We start from the raw sequence: 23153 nt of genomic DNA, 5'->3' as shown, positions 1-23153 counted from the left end.
TGACCTCATCTATCAGCTATCAATTGGTGCTGCAATAATGCTACGTGAAATAATCCATCTCAAAACTCAGGTTTTGTAAGATAATAAGCATTATTACTATTATTTTTTTGCTCATAAATTTATACGTCAATTGAACAATTCTTCTGGGCTGGGCTAATCTTGGTTAGCCTTGCTCATCTGTTTATAGTTGGCCAACAGGTGAGCTTTGCTTGGCTAGTCTCAGATGGTCACACCCGGCAAAGCTCTCTGTGCGAAGTTTCTGATCTTTCAGCAGGCTACTCTGAGATTAATCTGAGACAAAGCTATTGGCTCAAACAAGTCTCAACAACTCTCAGATTCATGGGGCGGGTGGAAAAAGAACCCATCTCTTGATGGGAGGAGCTAGAAATTGCATTATGAAAGGGGTAGAAACAAGGATGAAGACCACAGTCATTTATGGTACAGCTACAAAAACTTCACATTAAACAATCTAGTACAAATGCTGCTTTCCCTCCATCCTTGAATCTGGATTGTGTAAACACTAACAAGTCACTTTATCACTGCAAAATATGATTTCAAAAATGCTGTTAAACTGAAGGCAAGGTGTACTGAAATTAGACAGCAAGTTGAGATTTTAATTTAAGAGCATAAAGAGTTGTAAAAAAAAATGTTGATTTTGTGACCTTAGAAAAAAAATGATGTAATAGCTATCTCCACACAAGACAACATGAATCTGTATAATTAAGAGGAAATTATATGCTTAAGTGGTTTTTAAGTTTTTTACTTACTATCTATGTATTTAAAACCTACTATATATATATTTGATAAATTATCAGAAATAGTTTTATTCAAAGAACAACACCCATGAACCTTTAAAATGAACCATTTATTAAATCAGACTGTTATTCTTAACAGTTAATGTAAGTTACATGTATGTTTATGTCTGAGTATTTCACATGGAAATTTTTTAAACTCTTATAGGCAAGCAAAATCGTACCACACAATATATAAGTGGGAAGGGGGTACTGCTAAACATTCAAATAAGGCAAGTATTTAAAAACGGTAAAACAATAACTAAAAAAAAAAAATTCAAGCATTCCTTTAAGAGAATTCAATACTACTAGCTAAATGTACTTTCTGAGTGTATTCATATAATCAAGGCAGTGTTTCCTCTTGTAAAACATCAGGAAATGGAATAAGGCTCATTAATAGATACAGCTGCCTTCAAGATTTCAATCTCAGTTGCTTTCTTTAAATTAAAAGTCACAAAGTGCACAATTAAGATATCAAAAAACTGAATCTGCTACTCTAACAACAGCTGTCCATGCTTAATACTTAGTGGTTTATTTGACCAAATTATCTTTTCAGGGAAAAATAAAAAAGATAAGCCACTGTAAAACATTTAGTTTGAAGTGTATGCTAATATTTTTCTTAGAAATCAAAAATTATGGAGGAAAAGTGTTATTTATCATAAGGAAAAGAAAGCAAAACACTGGAATGACCAAACATTTTCAAAGAACAAGCACCACAAAGGACATTCGCATTCAGTTTTGTAATATTTATCAATGTATTTTTCTTACTCCAACCAATCTACTTCATCAAATTCTGAATCATCTTCTGAATCACTATATTCCACAGCAATGCGGCGAGACAGGATGGTGGCAACATCATTTTCAATGCGTTCGTGTTTAGCTTCCTGTTCACGCTGCTCTTCTACTTTGCGTAGCTGAATACCTGATAGAGAAAAACCAAAGCATTCACTGTAAGCCAAGATACTAAATATATCATATTATTAATCTTTTTGGAATAAAATCAAATACATGTGAGAAATACTAAGAGGAAAATAAAAACCAAGATCTATTAAAAATAATTTGAAGGGATCATATTTAGAATCACATTAATTTGGTCAATTAATTCTTTCCTTATCTGCAATACTAGTTGGTCAAACTTACTAACTATCCCAGTGAATATCTACAGTTTATTTAGGTATGATGGTCTACTGTGCCTCTCTACTCACCAACCCCCCCCCCACGCCCCCCGAAAAGTTAACCAGTGGTCAAATAAACATTGTTGAGTATGTTTTCTGTGGCTTTACTCTCCCCAATACTTGAGGGAAAGGCACTATTTTTCATTCTATATTGTCAGTGTTTGGCTTATAGTAGGTGCTTAGGAAATGTCGGCTGAATAAATGAATGAATATGAAAAGTCTTTCCTCGGTTACTAAGGGAGGAACTTTAATCCTGTAAAGGCATCTGGTAGAGCAAGTATCACTGATACACCAAATGGACAGCCTTACTACAGAAGAAAATACCATTAAAAAAATTTTTTTTTCAACGTTTATTTATTTTTGGGACAGAGACAGACAGAGCATGAACGGGGGAGGGGCAGAGAGAGAGGGAGACACAGAATCGGAAACAGGCTCCAGGCTCTGAGCCATCAGCCCAGAGCCCGACGCGGGGCTCGAACTCACGGACCGCGAGATCGTGACCTGGCTGAAGTCGGACGCCCAACCGACTGCGCCACCCAGGCGCCCCAGAAAATACCATTTTTAAAGGAGTGACCATACATATTAAACATAACGTAAAGGGTTTTAACTAAATTTTCTATAACTTATAAGTCTGATATTCTCATTCAGTAAACATTTTAAGAATCCCCAAGTAGGAAAATAAAATAATTAAATGTAATATTTTCTCTGGCAAATGATTTAAAATAAAAGTTAAGGGCACCTGGATGGCTCAGTCAGTTGAGCATCTGACTCTTGATTTTGGCTCAGATCATGATCTCACAGTTTGTGAGATAGAGCCCCATGTTGGGTTCTGCACTGACAGCATGGAGCCTGCTGGTCTTCCCCTACTCGCATGTGCTCTCCCTCAAAATAAATGAAACTTAAAAAAAATGTAAGTTGAACATAGCTTTCCTTTCTAAAAACCACTTGTGCAAAAATATGATCATCTACAATTTTATTAATGAGAAAATGTTATTGTGCCAAATATTTAGAAAGTTCCTAATGCTACCACAGCAATGCTTTTAATGGCCTGGAGAAAGTTACCTTTTCGTATTGCTTCCAGAAGAACACTCCTGGCGTCACTGATTACAGGTAGAGTTGATGGATGACGCTTTGGCTCAGAAGCAGGTATAACTTGTGATGGAGGAGATGGAGGCATTAATGGAACATGGGGACCTGGGGCAGTAGATGGAGCTGGATGTAGCCCAGAGGGAGGATGAGTAAGAGCGGCAACTGTGACAGGTGACGATGGTCGAATGCCAGGTGGAGGCAGAGGAGGCGGAGGTGGGGGTGGAGGCAGCCCCTGGACTTCACCTTGTGGGAGTGGATGAACTGGTACAGTCTCACATACTGGGGCAGCTCTAGCTACCGGTGGGGAGGGCTGTACTAGAGGAGGTGCAATTGGAGGAGGAGCTGGGTGAAGAACTCCAGGGGCAATCTGAAGAGGAGCTGGAGGCGGTGGTACCGCTGGAGCTTGCAAAGCAGTGGCTGGAGGTGGAGGTGGGGGAGGTACTGGTGGGGGAGGAGTTGAAGTCATTGAAGCTCTTAATGAAGAAGTTGACAAGGCAGATGGAAGAGGTGGTGGAGGAGGCGGGGGGGTAGGGCTCACAAACACAGGTGTCCTGCCTGTAGCTGGTGACTGAGGGCGATTTTCTATCAAACCTGTAGCAGAACTGAAATGATAAAGAAACCCTAGCAAGTTACTCAAAGAGAAAAACCGAACCGCATGACACATATGACTATCAATAATGATATCAAGGTAGATGTATTAACATGATCGTATAGAAATTAAAAATTCTTCAGTATTTAGGATGGAATGAATATGCCAAGAAAATTAACGGGTGTTGCTTTCATTTCTAAGATTCCAGATGGTCTCGTCCTTTCATGCACCTGTCAGAATACACTCAAGCCTTTTATGCTTGCTTTGATAAATAAAAGGCTCAATTCTATGCTGTGATAGGAGTCTTTATAATGACTCAACATTTATCACATTACAATATTTGCAGCAATACCTGTGGTCATTACAATGCTGTATTTATATTGAAGCTATTAAGACTCATTATGTCATTTCAGTAAAATCAATAACAACTAATTACAAACCACAAAGGAAAATTAGGACTGTCAACCCTTCCTGAGGATGGAACATTGAGTGACTCAGTGATAGAAGGTTGATCTTTTTAACTGAAAATTATAAAGCTGATCTCTATTTACCTATTAAAAATTTTATAATAAACTTCAAAACTGCTTTACTGAAAATTATGAGCAATTGCTTATTCTCTCTCAAATTCTCAAAGTATTCCCCCTAATACCAAGTTAACATTCATAATCATATCTTTAGTTCCCATTTCTTAGTCCCTTACCACATTCTAAAAATTCTTAATTTTTATTAATATACTATACATCATGTGCTTGATAATAAAGGTATAATAAAATGAAAGACACTCTAATCTTTAAAGTGAATTCTCATTAGCTACATTTTTCCCAAGAGTACGGGTCAGCTCTTATCAGAGGCTGGCAAATTACATCCCACAGGTCAAATCCGAATTGCTCCCTGTTTTTGTAAATAAGGTTTAGCTGGAACACAAATAGTCATTTATGTATAGTCCATGGCTGTTTTCATGCAACAGTGGCAGAGTTGAGTAGTTGTGACAGAAACCGTAATGCCCACAAAGCCTAAAACACTTGCTAGCTGATCCTTTCAAGAAAAAGGTTACCAACCCCTGAGAAGCAACATCAAATGCCTGTCCCAACATACCTGATACAGGTGGGTATGGGTTTTGCATCTCCTGCTCCATGCATTGGTGGGGGTGGAGGAGGTTCATGTGGTCTGACTAAGACCCTTTCCTCAGCTCTAGTCAGAAGTTCACTCATCTGACTAAATGGCAAGGCAGAAAGTGAGTAAGAGCCATCCATATGATCCACATATGTCTGAGGTCTAAAAAAAAAAAAATACAGTATCAGTGTATTTTTCTTGAATTATTAATGGTATAAAGTGTGGTACAGGAGACATTTAAGCTTTATCTTTTGAATGTCAACGTTTTAATCACTATTATGAAACTTCAGAAATTTGTTACATTTATCTTGCTTTTCAAACAAAGAATGCTGCTCATAATGTAACCTTTCCTTGCAGTTATTTTATTATTTCATAATATAATACTAGTTCAATTCACAAGGATAAAAAGTATTACATATAGAATCTCATAAACAAAATTAACTTTTCAGTAAATTGTGTTCAAAGCTATATACCCCTCTGTTTCATTTTTTTAAACAAGATGCCAATGACAAAAAGCTAGAATACGAAAACTGGAGTCTTAAACCTAAATGACTTCCAAATATCTTGTATCAGCGAGAAAGGCCTCCATGATACTAGCACCACAAGGATGACTAACTACATTGTTTTGTCTTTTTGATGTTTTCAAAGGTGTTAGGGTACTCAGAAAATAACTGAGTAACAAAGCAACAAATGACATAAGATCAGATTTAAGCAAAATTTTAGATACCTTGAGCATGTGAAGGTTTTACAAATATTTGCTGATTGTAGTGCATGCTGGGGACACATGTACACAAAACAAATTAGAAACTACAGCTGACTCTGAACACAGGTTTGAACTGAGCAGGCCCACTTATATAAGGATTTTTTATAGTAAAGCACTGTAAATGTATTTTCCGTATCATTTTCTTAACATTTTTTCTGTAGCTTTGTTGTAAGAATACAGTATACAATACACATAGCATACAAAATATGTGTTATGGATTATTTATGTTCTCAGTAAGGCTCCCCAGTCAACAGTAAGCTATTAGTAGCTAAATTTTGGATAGCCAAAAGTTACATGTGGATTTTCAACTGCACAAGGGATTGGTGCCCCTAACTCCCTTGTCGTTCAAGAATCAACTAAATTGGGGGCGCCTGGGTGGCGCATTCGGTTAAGCATCTGACTTCAGCCAGGTCACGATCTCACGGTCCGTGAGTTCGAGCCCCGCGTCAGGCTCTGGGCTGATGGCTCAGAGCCTGGAGCCTGTTTCCGATTCTGTGTCTCCCTCTCTCTCTGCCCCTCCCCCGTTCATGCTCTGTCTCTCTCTGTCCCAAAAATAAATAAACGTTGAAAAAAAAACTTAAAAAAAAAAAAAAAAAAGAATCAACTAAATTGTACTTATAGTACTGGATCAGGTAATGCTGGTAATACTGTAACTACTTAACAGCAGTAAAAATCAGTGTTTATAGATTATTATTTAAAAAAATAAATCTCAATTCTTTCAACAATGCATATAAATATCTTACATGTGTATTACTCCTAAATTGGCTAAGATACTGGCCTAATAGTTTACATATATTATTCCAAAGAAAACTTTAAGCACTTTTTCCATTAAAAAATCAATAATTATAATATATACAATAACTATAATCAGTCAACTATCCACAAATTGCTTCACAGAGAGATGCTAGTATAATGTTTATTAGGGTAGCATGTTACTCAGATGGGGCCCCCTGGCTACTGAGCAAGGAAAAAGACCTGTTCTATAGCTCTGCAAAAGGGGATGAGTGATTTTGTTTAAAAAGTCCTGATATAACTGAGGTGGGAGATGTGGCATAGAAAGGAAGTCAGGAGAAAGAAAAAGAAACAAAATATTACCCTTTCTCAGTTCCTATTTTATATGTAGTGAATCTGTAATATTTCAAAAAGAAATTCCAGACCCCATTGCTCTACTATGAAGTTCTAGCAGACTCTGCCTGAAATACTGACAGAGAGCTGAGAGTTCATATGAAACCCTGAAGATCATCTCCTCCAACCACCTCTTTCTATAGATGACAAAACTAAAATCCAGGTGTGAAAATGACCTGCCCATGATCAGACTTTAGTAGGCTCACAGTGGTCAGGGTTTCAAAATGATTTCTATAGCTAAAGTAGCTGGTTCAACAGTTCAGGACTTTAAGACTTAAGAGGCACAGATATTAGAAATAAAGCCAGTATTTTATCATTAATTTTGTTAAAAAACAAAAAAAGAAAAGAAACCTTGTTTCAAAATGAGAGGCTGGGCCATTAGCAACTTCAATATGCTTATGTAAGAGATTAGCATCATCTTCAGCCAGCTCTGGACCTTGGGCCAGCTTCTGCCATTCTCTCCGCCTGTCATGAGGTGCTCTTGGCACTTTTTCCGGTTCATGAGGACGATCTAGATTTTTCTGCTATAACAGATGTATTGAAACAAAGCCAAATGCTGAAGTGCTAAGTTTTTAAAAAGAAGTTATAACAATCAAAATAAAATTCTAACATTAATACTGAAAAAGACAATGCCATCATAATATAGTTAAAGTAACACAGAGACAGTTCATTTGTACGTTCAGAGTTAAATCTTAGTTAGTTTGCTTGTAATCCCAGTTTCTTGTCATGCTTCTTTAACTTCTAATTTGAATTCATGCACCAGATAAAAATAGTATGCCTAAATAATAAAATTTGAGGTCAGAAAGTCCTTCCAGATGAAAAACAGATTCACCAACTCTGCTCCCACATCTATTAGTTTTTACTATAATGAGTGAAATTTCTACCATTAATGGCACTGCCTACCTTTAACCAAAACCTGGAAATTTATTAAGGCTATGTAATCTGGAAAGTGACCAATTAGCCAGCCAATACATTAGAAAAAATCCAAACATCCAATTAACTCATTGTAACTGTATCACTCAACAGGAAACAGGATATTCAAAAAACAAAACAGAAAATAAATCAAACTGTGGGAAAAAGCACAGAGGGGTCTAGAGTAGGTGTAATGAAGTCAAATGCCCAAAGGGGCTAAGCAGATCACATACATGAATCAAGAAAGTTGGGCATAAGATGGGGACTACAGTGACTAAACAAGCATGTCCAACTAAGGCTTTCCAGTTCAAAAATTTTAAAACCACTGTGTTTGTCCAACAAAACAGTGACTGCAGGCATACTCTGAGCTGCCAGTCACCAGTTTGCAAACTTCGGCTAGAACACTGGGATACTGTCTAGTACAGAAAATAATAACATGAAGGCATTATGGGGAAAAGGGAGGAGAGAAGAGATAGCTACAGAAGAAACAGAGGGATGATGAGAACAGATTTTGCATCTTTCATAATTCTGCCTAAATCCAATTTTCCTTCCCTCTTTATTTCTAGTTCTCATCAACATGGAATAAAACAGATCCAAATGTTTATTACAAAGTAGAATATGATAACACAGCAGACAGAGATAACAGGAATTTAGGGAGACTAAAATAATCTTTCCAAAACATTTAGGATATGATCTGCGTTAAGAAAATATTAGCTTAATCTACTTTGCCAATATCTGCAAAATATTCCTTCATCCCTTCTTGCCAGAATGCCCTTCTCTTCTCTGGTCCACTTAATTCCTATTTGTTCTTTGAAATTTATTATAAGCTTTGCTGAAAGCATTTACCAACCCTGTTCTCTGGCTAAAGCAGGTAGTTCTGTGCTACCTAAACCTTCCATGCATACCTCTGTTATGGCACTTATCATGCCATAATATAAGAATCTGATTGCTCATCTGTTCCCCAATTAGTCTGTGATCCTCCTGTGTGGTTATAAAGACTTCAGTATAAAACTGACAAAATACAAGATTAATAAAGTTCCATGTATGCAACAAAACACAAATACATGAAAACTAACTTCAATTTTTTCAATCTCTTGTAATACCTTCTGTTTCCTCTTTTCCTTCCTCTTATCCTCTGTATCTTGCAACATTTTTTCTTTCCATAGATCAAAGAAATATGAAGGATTGGTATAAAATTTCAAACCTTCTTTACCATCATCTCTGAAATAAAAAATATCAATTAGAACATTTATCAGTAAGACTTAGGCAATCAGAATAATTTTACTAAAATGTTTTTCCTATCAGTGAAATACAGAATGTGTAAAAATATTGACGAAATAAGAATACTGCATCAATATTCTCACAAATCAGACAAAAAACTAAGGAAAATGGAAACCCAGGAGTTTTTCAGAGATGGTGTTACTAATCTGAAGAACAGCTGGACAATTTTCATCTCTAACTAGTGCTGAATACCAACTTTTCTACAAGTCCTCTGGGGAATTCCAGTAATTACAAAAGGTTCTGCCAAAGATAAAAGCCTGAAAAGACAATAATATCATTTACAATGGAGATATACAAAGAGTTTCTGCCAATACTGTAATTTACTTATCACCTTACGAACCCCCCCGCCCCCCACATTTCCTTTAATTGTCATGCTAGTAGTAACAGTTATTTTATCCAATGACTTGCACACTGATAAAACCGCTTCAAATAAGTATCTGAATACTATTTTATTCAGGATATGTGTGGTGTATCTTAAATTACCCATTTAACAAATCATGTGGAACTACCCCCAAAGAAAGCCTGAATAATTCCAGATTTTATTTTAAATGGTAAAAAGCATTTTTAAAATAGATAGTACTTATTCATTATGTAAAAGCTTAATGCATATAGATCAAGAGTAGATATGAGCAAGAAAAATGATATTAATTTTGTTAGTGTGGTGGAATTTTGAGCCCTTTTTATTTTTCATCTGACCAGATATTACATTAAAAAGACAATAACAACTCCTTGTGTCTCAAAACAACTCCCTTGAGTAAGTCTCGTCTTTTGTATGCCAGAACCTTGGGAACGTATGTAGTGAATAAAGCACAAGTTTTCTAAGGGTGATGGATAAAGAGGGTTCTCTGTGTTGATCAAAAGCCCAGTGACATAAAGCATATTTGGGGATTTAGCATATAAAGGTAGACTGCTACCTATCTGAACATGCAGTATGAAAGTAAATAGCCAGCCTTCATATTTATTAGCCCACTGACCTATACGGAGTGAGTATATTGAGAGGTGGAGGCTGTTCACAAACATCATATGTCTCCTGTAACGGAATAGGCAAAGTCTTGCGGTCGAAAAGCTGCTGATCTTGAATCGTAGAACTTCGGAAAGCTTTTCTCATTGTTATATCTTGCAAAGACACTAAAACAAAAATCAAAAATGTGTTTTATTTATTTTACTAAGTGGATTTAACATAAGGACAAATTCACATACTGTGTTTAAGAGTCAGCATGGTTCAGGAAGTTGTGACTGTAGTGGCTTGAGAATCAGGAACCACATTTTAAGTGCTCTATCATTATGTCCCAATATCATTTTGTCTCTGATCTTCCCAATCAGATATGTTTCAATGCACCTTTGATTTCTAAGGCTCAAAAGGTTGTAATGATGCCTGAAGCATATCTGTATTTCCCACCGAAAATACCTTTCACTTTTCTCTACTTGCCATCACTACCCCCCACTAACCTACATCCTCTTCTTTCTTTTTTAAATATTCTTTTTCTCTCATTTCTCTTTATTACTTTTATTTAGCTTATACCAATAACACTGAAGGAATTACTTAGTCCTCAGTTGCATTCTTGGCTATATTGACCTCTATGCTAGCTAGACTATAAATATTATACATACGCTATAAACTTAAAACATACTTTACCATAAAGAAAATATTTTCAAGTACTGGGCAATCTATATCATCATCTATTTCACTTATCTTTTATCTCATACTATAAGAATCTCTACTTAGCTATGGGCTAAGACTAAGACTGTCTTGCACATTAGAATCTCCAGTAACTAGCATAAAATAACTTCATTTACTCATTTTCTTTTGACGCATGCAGCATGTTAAAATAAATGTATCAAATCTTTTTCCATTTTTTTAAATGTTTATTTATTTTTGAGAGCGAGAGACAGAGTGTGAGTGGGGGAAGGGCAGAGAGATAGACAGACAGACAGACAGAATCTGAAGCAGGCTCCAGGCTCTGAGCTGTCAGCACAGAGCCTGATGCAGGGCTCTACCTCAAGAACCGCAAAACCATGACCTGAGCTGAAGTTGGAAGCTCAACTGATTAAGCCACCCAGGCACCCCAGAAATGTACCAAATTAGTACATTCTTAACTCTTAGGATGACTTTCTGATATTGAAAAAGTAGGTGATTCTTACATATTTAATTAATATGGCTTTTAAGTATACAGATAAATGCTTTATGCCATAGAAGTTCTTAAACTTTTCTTTAAACAATTCGTAAACTATTCTTCTCGCTAAAACAGTATCTCTACCATCCTCACAAGTATTCACTCAGCATGAATATTCAGATCTATGGAATAGCTGGAGCAGCATGGCTCTACAATGGCCACATCATGACTACATTCCCAGCAATTTCTCTGCTGTATGATTTGTAACACACTTAAAACATCAAAATAAAATTCAGAGAAGGAAAAAAATTTTTTCTCCTTATTACTAAGGAGCGATGTAAAAGATATGTAATGAATACAGACTCTATGTGCGAGATGTTCTCAATAATTTTTATTTTATTTTTTTATTTATTCAATGAAAATAGATGTTATTATTCCATTTTAAAGATAAGAAAACCAAGACTAGGAAACATTACATAACTGGCCAAAGGCAAAATAAGCAGCAGAGTCGGATTAGAAAACCCAGACCTGTCTGCCTTTGAGACTGACCCTTTCACCCTAACAACACATGCTGTTCTCTGGCTCCCATCAGATGTGGCCTCTGTTTTCTACAATCAAAATGGACCAATTCTTGCCACTCTCCCACTCCACTTATTTACCATAAGTATATAACCAAGATGGAACCTAGTGTTTAGTCTCCCAAAACGGTCTTACTCAAGGAGAGAACATATAATGTAATAAGCACTTTTCTATCTTCAACTGCTCTCATTTACCATTTGTCTTATTAACAGGTCACTAAGACAAAAGCCTTTCAGTTACCAAAACAACATCTGATATTTAAATAGTACTATGTAACAGTAAGTCAACACAATATTTGTAAACATAATTAAATACAATAGTATAGGTCTTTGTTTAAAAACTCATTTTTTTTACACACTTTCTAAATTATATTGGTAGTTCTCACCATTACTTAAATGATTTACTAGTAATTTGAAAACAAAAATATTAATATCACACTCTGTAATTTAAGTATTATATTCATAATATTACTTTACATGAACTCTTACTGAGTTTAAAAATCTAGGTTAAATAGCTTTGAACACTTCTATACAATATCCCTAAAATAGTATCAAATTAAGCAATTCAGCTTTTAGATTCTGAATCCTTCTCCAATGTTCGCCATAAACTTAAAGGAAATTATAAACAATTCTGATGGTAATTGGCACGTTAAGATTTTTTTAAATACTTAAAAATATCTTTAAAGTTATTTAACTATTACGTATATTTTTGTTTTCAATTTCAATTGGAGTGCTAAGATATTTGTTAAAATTTAACAGTATTTTGAAACTGTTAATTTTTATTTCTGTTACATATAGGAAGTATCTCTGTATTCTTGTATTATTAGATGGCATATATTTATAACTTAAACGTTTAAATTTGAAAAGTTTGAATGTAAACGATATATTTGAAAGTATGGTCATAAAATATTTTTTCACCACTAGCAATTATTTCAAGAATTTCATGAAGTGTAGTTAATACACATATACATGCTTCAAAGGATATCACTAACAAAAACCACTCACAGAATGGGAGGTAATATTTGCAAATCATGCATCTGAGAAGGGACTTAAATCAAGAACGTATACAGAATTCTTATAACTCAACAACAAAAAGAAAAATATTCTGATTTAAAAATGGGGAAAGGACCTCCAAAGAAGATACACACTGATAAGCCAGTTAAACCCTAGTTTTAAATCCTGGCTCTACTACTTCCTGCTGGATAACTTGTCTCTACATGGCTACAAGCCTTGAGAAAATGCTCAACATCATTAGTCATCAGGGAAATGCAAATACATTCTACATCATGAAGCAATATTAAAAACATTATGCTAAAGGAAAGAAGTCAATCACTAAAGGTCACGTACTGTATTATTCCATTCATAAGAAATGTCTAGAATAGGCAAATCCATGGGACTTGAAAATAGATTTTCTACTTGAAAGTAGATTAGTGACTGCTAGAAGCTGGGGGAAAGAGGATTTAGGGAGTAACTGCAAATGGGTATATGGTTTCTTTTTTGAGTGATGAAAATGTTCTAAAATTGATTATGGTGATCGTTGCGTTAACTGTGAATATACTAAAAACCACTGAATTGTACACTTTAATGTGAGACAGGTTCATTGTAGGGTGTATGAAATACATGTCAATAAAGCTGTTTAAGAAAAAAAAGTTCTATTTTGATAAGAAAATCATATCCAGACCTATGAACTTATATATTTGCAAGCACTAGAAACTTAATATGACAAGTATTTACCTCTATTTAGGTTTTAATTAGGTTACATAAAAAGAAGCTAGGATGAGCACTAGGTATTTTATGTAAGTGATGAATCATGGGAATCTACTCCCAAAGCCAAGAGCATACCATATACACTGTATGTTAGCTAACTTGACAAGAAGTTATATTAAAAAAAAAAAAAAAAAAAAAAAAATATATATATATATATATATATATATATATATATATATATATATGGAAGTTGGTTCTATCATGAAGATATCTACCATTACATTCTACTTTTTGCTTTTTCCAGTGGTATCTTCTATTATTTTTATTCAAATTTAGGTATGTTATATACCTTGTACTTATACTAAAAATGTTATTCAACAAAAAAATATTTTGAAGAAAGGGATATAAGAGATATTCTATATATATTATTTAATAATAATTCTCTAGGGAAAATAACTGTAAATTATGTTCTAAATAGTTTCATTTCTTTTTGTATAAGGAAAAAGAACCCAAAAAATCAAAAAGAGGAATTTGAGACACAACAGCATTCAATGTATTCTATCAAAGTATAAAATGTCATTTTACCACTAAAGTTTTTCCCATTATGTCAGCCTGTAATGTATTGTTTTTCTTCTCTGATATCCCTGGTTTAATACTTAGTATAGAATACTTTTATCCAACATATTGGCAATTTGGGTTTTTTGGGAAATGTTCATTTAAGGTGGGGAGTAACATTCAAACAATTAGATCAGAGTTCATCAATTTAATATGCACACACAAAAGAATATTAAAAGGAATTACATTCTTAAGGAATCAAACCTAAAATTTCAAGTAATTTTCCAATAACTTATTTCTAGGACAGAAGTATACAAATAAATTATAAAGGAAAAAAGAATGGAGAAAAGGTCTGGTTAAAAATTTTAGGTCAAAAAATTAAAAGCTATTTAATATACAAAGAAAAGAGGCAAAAAAGAAAAAGAGAATAGAAAAGCCAGAAGAGTCACACTAATGGTATTTATAGATAATTACAACAGGTACATCAAAGGTCATTGGTAAAAAAGACTTGTGATAAATTTATGTTTAATACTGTTTTTAAATATATTGCTCATCTCACCAAACCCAAAATATATATGTGACAGAAAATATAATATGAATAAACTTACATTCTTCTTCCTTAGGGTCAAGCTGTGTAACACTAACAGATAAACGGTCCACACGTTCTTGTAATGAGTTAACTCTGAAGGAAAAACTATGTGCCTCATTGAACAATTCTCCAAATATATCTTCAGCATACTTACCTAGGCAAAAATGAAACATATACCATAAATTTAATGTGATGAGAGATAAATATCAAACAATTTAACATTTAAAAGTGCTATCCTAATGAATTTGACATTTATTTGGAACTAGTTTATACAACCCTAGCCTAAAAGTAAATGAATTGAGACAAAGTGATAAAACATAAACCCTGGGAAATCTGGTTTTAAACACTAGTTCTACCACATCCTGCTACGTGACTTATGCCTAAAATGCAAATACTCTACCTGCTTTATCTGTATCTACCCATCTGGTGAGGGTTAGAGAACGCTATGATGAAAAAGTACATACAAATAATATATCTTTTAAATCAGTGTTCATAAATAAACTCTACACTAGAATTGAATTTCAGGCCAACTGACAGAATCTAAGAGTCTTCATAAGCCCAGAAGAAGACCAGTCTCAGATATGCCCAAAACGTACATTCTGAAAATTTGTGAGATATTTTATATTTTCATGTTCTATCTAGTTTCTTAAAAAAAAATCCTAAATCTAAAATCGCTGTATTTTCTCTAGTCATATAAATTTCTATTACTGAAAAGAATAAGAGAAAATACTCCTATTATAAAAGGAGAAAAAACCAGAAATTTCTATCTAGTAAGTAAGCCAGGGAGAAGTTTAGGCAATCTATAATGAAAAATATTCAGTGTATTTAGAACATATAAAGTAATGCATACTTACAATATAAAGATGAGTCAATTACTATGTACACCTTTGAATAAAAAAAATTGACAGTCTTGCTAAATTAAGACATTTTAGACCCAAGCATACTGTATAGGTTAAGTCTGGCTCCATAGTAAACTCTTTTCAGACAGTTCCTGAGACAGAGGTAATTAATATTTATTAAAAGAATTCACTAATCTCACTAGTTTATATTTGAATAATATTGCATTTATTCCAAGGTATTTCAATATAATATCTGTTAAATCAACAAGCATTTAATGAGAGCTCACCCTGTGCCTTTTTTTCAAAGTATTTAAATATAATAACTGTTAAATCAACAAACATTTAATGAGAGCTCACCTTGTGCCAGGCAGGTGTATGACCTACCGAAGGCACCAAAAAGTAAAACATAAAATTCCTGGCCTATAAGATTCTATGGTCTTTAAGAAAAAAAATCAGAACTTCAATCTCTCTATATTAAATTAAGAACTTTAATGTTTCTATAAAAATATTAAAATGAATAGTTTTGTATATATTCATTTACTCACATATATCTTTAAACCAAATAGACTGAAAATGTCTTATGTGCCAGACCTTGTACCAGACCCTGGAGATATAAAAATGATGGAAGAAGGTCTCTGCCATTGATGAGTTTTGAACAAGAGGGAGAAACAGACATCTAAACAAATATGAAAAGCAATTTAATAAATAAGTCCAAATCTTTGTTCCATTCACTTTGAGACCTTGGTATCAATTTCCTCACACCTGTAAAATAGGGATAAAAATATCTGCTTCAAAAAGAATTTATAAGGAAAGGAGACACAGTGAACAAAGGACCTGGCAGAGTTCCACGTACAGGGTAGGAGGTCAACAATAGGCAGCTCTTACTATATACAAGGTAAGAGCCACAGAACACAAATTAGGTAAGATGCACCTAATTTTGAATGTGGGATGGTGTCTGAGATGCTTCCAGAGACAGAGTTTCTCTGGCAGATAAGGAAAGCATCCCAACTGTAAGAAAGGGCAGGTATAAAGCCATTCATTTTTTTCAACAAACATTAAGGATACAAATGCTAGGAACAGAAGAGACAATTTCATCCCTAAAAGAGCTTAGTTTAATACAAGGATCCTTAATTTAAACCAATGGAAATTATACACAGATTTTTTAAAATATATTTGCATTTTTCTAAAGAGAGAGCCCACAGTTTTTCAACAGATTTTTAAGTAAGAGTCTATGCTCCTCCCCACTACAGGTTTAAGTGCTAATGTATCAGCGGATAAAATAAACATCCCATCTGTTCTCTTTTCACATCCTTTCTTACTTTCCACATCTACCTCCTTTTCTTCGAGGTGAAAGGAATAAAATTTGCAATGTAAAACTGACTGGGCATGTATATGAATTTGAACTAAGCTTAGAAGTATTATACTACTTACCTATTTAAGAACCTACTTGGTTTCCTTACCACTTATCATCTATGATGTTAAAACTAAATCTTCTCAACTAAAATTCTATGTCTTCCAAAATCAGTGTCCACCATACATAGCATCCCACATCACCTGTCCGTTTAATCCCCCTAACATTTTTATTTTTGCCTCTATTCATTTGCCTAATTCTTCATGCAAGCTAAAAATGCCTTCCTTCCTCATTCCTCTCTATTTTCCAAATTCTTTTGTTCCTTAAAGGCCCAATTCAATTCACATTTCATTCAGCAAGTCTCCTCTAATGACTTCACCTTATGCTTATCTCTCTTTTCTCAGTTCCTATAATCTAAAACTCATGATTTTAATTATATACGTGATCACACTGTTCAGAATAACTTCAGTATTTATCATATTCAACTCTTCAGTTCAAATGGGGTATACTCTTCAGACAAGAACCTTGTAGCTTTATCACACAGCAAAGTATTCAGTGTTATCTGTCATTGTCTGTGTTTCTAATTAGTCTTATCAAGCCAATCTATTTGTCCTCCCTCCTACTTGCTATCTATCTGTCAAATTTAGGCTCTATCAACTCATCTTGGTAGCATGAACTGGCTGTATTCAACAGAAGAATGGCCTTGGGAAAAGAGAATGGTAAAAGATTCCTCAGGTAATTAGAGTCTCAATGGTCATTAAGTAAAACAATAATAAGATGGGAAAGAATTTTAGTATAACAGAAGAAATTTATAGAAAGTGAATTCTGGGGCGCCTGGGTGGCGCAGTCAGTTAAGCGTCCGACTTCAGCCAGGTCACGATCTCGCGGTCCGTGAGTTCGAGCCCCGCGTCAGGCTCCGGGCTGATGGCTCAGATCCTGGAGCCTGTTTCCGATTCTGTGTCTCCCTCTCTCTCTGCCCCTCCCCCGTTCATGCTCTGTCTCTCTCTGTCCCAAAAATAAATAAACGTTGAAAAAAAAATTATAAAAAAAAAGAAAGTGAATTCTATGTCTTCAGTAATTATATATTACCTTTTATAAATTGTGTTCTACTAGGGAAAACATTTTGTGGGGAAGAAGTCAGGAGGATGTCCCCTAAGCCATGACCAAGCTCTGCAGTTTACCTTTATTGCTGCGTTCTGTTAACGCTTTTGGTTAAGTGAACACCTCAATGACCTAGAACCATTTTGGATAGCCAAGTTTACTAGGTAATTCAGAGATTATTTAATGAACTAATTATTTTAACTATTTTGGATGAATGCTCATGTAAAATCTATTCTAAGCTTCCCTGTCTTAAGTAGAAATACAAAATTAAACATAATTTAACCTTTTCTTGAGAACTTAGTGATGATTCTGAAATCAAAATGTTCTAAGCTAGAAAGCAGCCTTGAGATGTGTAAGAATATCTGCTTCTACGTGAAAGGGCCTCTTTCTGGTTTTTATATTGCTTCTCTCCTTACATCACTTCTTCCTTTGCTGTAAAGGACTTCTTTTGGCTGGCTTAGGTAATACCTGCTTCTATTTTTATCTCCCCAATACCTCCTCTTTTAATGCTCTGAAGCATAAATGTTTGGGAACCAGATCACCAAACCTGTATGAACTAGCTAAGTAAGTGTAAACAGGCTCTGAGAGAAGGATCAATTGATTATTTTATGTGCATAATCTTTAGTGCATGGGCTTGTTTATTTTGGGTACCTAGGGGCCTTTTAAATTTAATTCTACATGCCCAAATATGTCAAGTGGGAAAGCCGCCAGAGAGGTTAATTCCAGGGCAGTAAACTATTGCTATACCTTGCTACAGTATTTTATGGTTTTTCTTGTTTTTGAATCTCTACAAACTGCTTAGAAAATGTCTACAATGGTCTCTTGATTCCAAACGTGAAGCACCGAAAACCTAATTTAGTTATATTTTTACAAAGTATTTCTATTTTTGGAGCTTGGCTACAATATGACCACATGCTTGTTGATAGATGATGTTTATAGGAACTATACCAGACTTGAATATTCCTTACATCTTCATCTTTAGGTTATATACAAAACGGGTTAGTACAGAAATGAACACTCTTAATCATTATATTAGTTCTTACTGGGAATATACCTAAAACAACACGCCTGTAGTAGATCCAAAATTCATTTTAAGAAATACTTTAACTAAATTTGTTAATGTCATTTCTATGCTCTTAATATATATTTTAATATTAACTGATGTACTCATGTACACATAGTAATACAAATGTTATATGAAGTCATGTTACGTTAGATTCAATTAGTGATAGGTCGAAAAAAAAGGTCAGCAAATGTCTTTTAAAAAGTAAGATTAACCATTATTAATATCTAGGACTCTTCTTTTGACTTGTCTCAAAAGTATATTCTATATTGACTTTCCCAAGAAAGAAACAGGTAAACCATGTTAGTGATTCACTGTCAGTAACTAACCTGAAAAAATAAGCACAAAAAAGGGGAAAGAATATACTTAAATTCAAACAAACATCCTTTTATTTTTAAAACTATTTCATAGGCAATGTAGAAATTTAGTGCTCTCACCAAGAGCATTCAAATGTAATTTTTATGTTGCTCTAGTTACATATGTGTATGTCCAAATGCTCTCACTTGAAACAAAATAGATTAACAACTTCTCTTTATCTTGTTCTCAATTATAAAAAGAAAAGAACAAAAGTTAAAAGGAAGAGTCAATCTTCCCTATAAGTATAATCTACATGGGTAGGTATGGCTAAGACATATCTAGGACCACTTAGAGAATGAATACATCTAGGCCAAGAACATCTTGTTTTATCTTTAAAATGAAATATTAAAAAATGAAATATAAATGTCTTAATAAAAAGCTAAGCCATCAATTCACAAGATAGATTTTAAATTTTCTAACATTAAATTTAGAATAATAGGAAATAATTTGTTTAATTCCTTAATTTAGTAGCTCTGTTCTACAATCTTGTGATAGAAACACATTGCCTGTCTCATCCTCCTCTTCCTGTCCCTTCTGTTGGCCTTTACTATCTGGCCAATCTGCTCACCTTTTGTCTGTCAGAAGCCAGGTTCACTTACTATTTTCACATCATGCTGCATGTAAGACCCTTGACTGATATCTTAATGTCCTTTAGACAACTCACTTGACTAACCTAATCCTCTAACTAGTAACTACCCCATACCTTTTACTTTTAGATATTTGAGAATATATAAATACTTCCCTAGACTACATATAAAGAAAGAGATACTAGTGTCCTAAAACACAAATTGAAGCCACTAAAAAAGTAATAGTGATAATGAGCAAGCAAAAGTAAAACCCTGGCCTAACCTTTCATAGATCAAATCATACTTTAAAAACAATTTCAGTAATTCTTATCCATCATGTGATGCCATTCCTAAAATTCTGTCCTTACTTCTCTTTCCCAGAGGAAACATGCAGAGAATAAATTATTCTAAGATTCATTATTTTGTTTAAAATGACTACATTTTCCAAGATAATTTTATACTCTTCTCATCAAATATCTCCCCAAATTAATCACAAGGACATCTTCTTAATACTCTAAAGCTTAACATTCTGGTTTGCAAAAAATATTTTTCACTGATATAGAAATACTTACTTAGGCTACTTAGTTGTCTAATTATATTTGCCAAGGAAATATTGGTTACACATTCTAGTTCATTCTTAATGCCTCTAGGCAGTGCTGTGTGGCACAAGTGCCTAGGATCAATGTTTCTTTTCACTAATGGCATCTTGAGATCAACCTCTGTGCCAGTTCACCTGTAGGAAATCAAACAATAAATTAACATTATTCAATTGCACCCAATACAGAGTAAGACCTCCCCTTTCACGTTTAATAATAAAATATTTGCTAGTATGAAAACAATGAAAATGGAGTTACTGACTAAATGAATCAAAACTTACTTATTATTTTTAATTATTAGAATGTCAACATTATATAAAAATTGAAAAAAACTTTCAAAGTCAGTTGCTTCATAACGAATTCATAATCACCGTTACTATTATTCTCCAGTTTAAAACCACTGTTTTTACTACAACTAGGGGTTTTGTTTTAGAGAAACAGCGTGAAAGATCTTCTCTAAGGAAGTGCCTAAGAGGATTAAAGAAGCTGGAAGAATAGTATCAAATTTACACTTCCACGTAAAATGTATCAGGCGTTCAATAGCTCAGAGATCAAATAGTCCAACTAGTCCTACATCTTCAATTTCATCAACACTGACCAGATCTTTAATTGTTCAAATAGTTCAGCCTTCTTCTAATTATAGGCAGCCCTTACTTCCCAGGCCTCCCATCTGCACAAATTTCAGCTATCATAAGTTTAGTTCAATAATACCAGTCTCCAACACACGGTTCCAATTTCACTTTCCACACTATATTAACTACAACTGCATAAATACAAACTACTTTGCTAGCACTTCAGTCTACAAAGCACTATGTTCATAAGAGAGGTATATCATGATCAGTGACTCATCACTTCTTTCCAAAGTTGGTTGTGCCTAATCATTCGATTCGCCTGCCTAAAGACAGAAAAACATGTAGCTGGGTTACCTTCTTGCCTCCTAAACCCACATGGAACTTTACAAAATGGGTAACTAAAAGAGTGAATTAGCCAACAAAGATAAAAGTGCAACAAAGAAATGAAAAATGATAAAGATGAAAGTGAAACTGGACTCAAATGTAAATGGAATAATAGAAGAAATAGCTAATTGTGGGAACGTTGCCATTATTACTGTTTGAGAGACTCCAGATATGCAGTCAGAAGAATTTAGTGAAGGCAAACTTATTGACATAAATGAGGAAAGTGGCTGTGACAATAATGAAGATATCCCTGGGGAAGTGATGCCAGCAAAAAATTTCACATTAAAGAAACTCTTGGAGGTATTTCCCGATATTGAAAATGCAAAAGTAAAATGCTGGAAGCTGATCCAGATGGACAATCTGCCAAGGCACAGAAAAGATGCTCACTCTGCTAGATCTGCTATTCTAACTTATTATACAAGGAGATGGCAAAGCACTGTTCAAGCTACTCTTGGTAAGTTTTTTACAAAGAATAAAACAATTCTAATTGTTTTTAGTATATTACATTGTAATAAACTAGTATTAGTTTTACTATTTTTTTCATTTCTCTCTGTTTATAACCAACACAGGACAGTTTTTAATGTCTTGACAAAATTTGTTAAAGATCATGGAACAACTGTAATTTTTCCCATTGATTGTTAATGTCACTATGTGTGGTTTGAGTTTGTATGATCATTGTTTTGGTCCCACACTACCATGCAAGTGAGGGCTACATGTACTTACCACTGATAAATAATGGTTATGAAGAAAGTTGTTTTAAAATATTATCCTCATCTCAAAAAAGGGTGGATGGCTTTTGTTGTGATTAAAATAGTGCTTTTAGGTAACATTCAAAAGCGTTTGGGAGAGAAAAACTCTCTTCCTCATCCTTTCTACTTCAGTTCCAATATTAGACTCTTTTTCTTATTTCCTGGTGATTCTAATGGTCACTTATGTAACTCACCTATAAAAATCTTGGTGGCAAAAAGTAAAATAAAGTCTAACAATTTCATCTCTTAAATACTGACCAAACTGCCTACTTGATGTTTTAGAGAGTTCCCAACACTATCTTTAATGTAGGAATCCTTTGTCATACTGCGAAAGGGTGAAAAAGTCCTAAATGCTAAAAGGTATAATTTAATTAGCAAGCAAAATTAAAATTGAATTCATTTCAGCATTTTTAAATATTGCAAATGATACATTTTCTGTTTAAAAACATTAAAAATAACTGGGACATCTGGTGGCTCAGTTGGTTAAGCATCTGACTTCTGCTCAGGTCATGATCTCACTCGTAAGTTTGAGCCCCATATTGGGCTGTCTGCTGTCAGTGTAGAGCCCGCTTTGGGTCCTCTGTCCTCCCTCTCTCTGCCCCTCCCCTGCTCCTGCTTTCTCTCAAAAATAAATATTAAAAACAATTAAAAAATACTACACAGAATGAACCGATTACATATACTTTAACATCTTTTAATCCACCGTTGACTAACTTGCCTATTTAAGGGTGGAAAACATTTATTTAATAAAGAAGCTAAAGTATATTGTGCTAAGACATGAAATAACTAATTCTAATAATGGTTAATCTGTTTTCTTAGGTCACAACTAAAAATACTATCATAGCAAACAAAAATTTTCCAACTATTATATAACCCATGTGGTTATAAAAGTAATTGTTTGCCAGCAATGTAAAAAACTAAAATAATTCCTAGGTTTCTTCACCATTTTCTTGGGTTCTTAGCTTAAAATTAAACTTCCAGTTACTGAAGCAAACATCAAGAGACTGAGAGCATGCAAACTAAAGTCTATATCCCTTAGAGATTTTTAAATTATTCTTTAACATAATCCAGCTAAAATTTCAATAAATTTGTTTCTTAATTTAAATAATATTTTTATGGGCTTAACTTTCAATCCTGGTGTAAATGTTAAAATTAAAAATAAAATTAGCTACAATACTGCTAAAGACATCATAT

General features: G+C 34.1%; 1 protein-coding gene across 1 annotated transcript; it reads right to left on the bottom strand.

The window, feature by feature from the left end:
* Positions 1-1555: 1555 nt before the first annotated feature.
* WASF1 (WASP family member 1) lies at positions 1556-20363 on the bottom strand. Its single transcript, XM_047103186.1, has 8 exons — positions 20231-20363; positions 14401-14535; positions 9813-9966; positions 8661-8778; positions 6997-7169; positions 4740-4919; positions 3029-3657; positions 1556-1713 (listed from the first exon to the last, which is right to left on the bottom strand). Exons 1-8 carry the CDS (start codon positions 20361-20363, stop codon positions 1556-1558), a joined length of 1680 nt encoding a protein of 559 aa, XP_046959142.1.
* Positions 20364-23153: the final 2790 nt, after the last annotated feature.

The sequence above is a fragment of the Lynx rufus genome, unplaced genomic scaffold, assembly GCF_022079265.1.
Source record: "Lynx rufus isolate CCGP_SWC_20201006 ecotype Redwood Valley unplaced genomic scaffold, mLynRuf1.p SCAF_6, whole genome shotgun sequence".
NCBI lineage: Eukaryota > Metazoa > Chordata > Mammalia > Carnivora > Felidae > Lynx > Lynx rufus.
Note: the sequence above shows the minus strand (reverse complement) of the source record. Positions and strands in the feature narration are given on the sequence as shown.

Bases quoted from the DNA above. Each gene is read 5' to 3' on its own strand.
- WASF1 (XM_047103186.1), bottom strand. From the start codon at position 20,363: ATGCCATTAGTGAAAAGAAACATTGATCCTAGGCACTTGTGCCACACA. The intron at 3,658-4,739 runs GTATGTTGGGAC...TTATCATTTCAG, and splicing joins CCCATACCCACCTGTATCAG to TTCTGCTACAGGTTTGATAG. The intron at 1,714-3,028 runs GTAACTTTCTCC...TTTCTCTATCAG, and splicing joins TCTGGAAGCAATACGAAAAG to GTATTCAGCTACGCAAAGTA.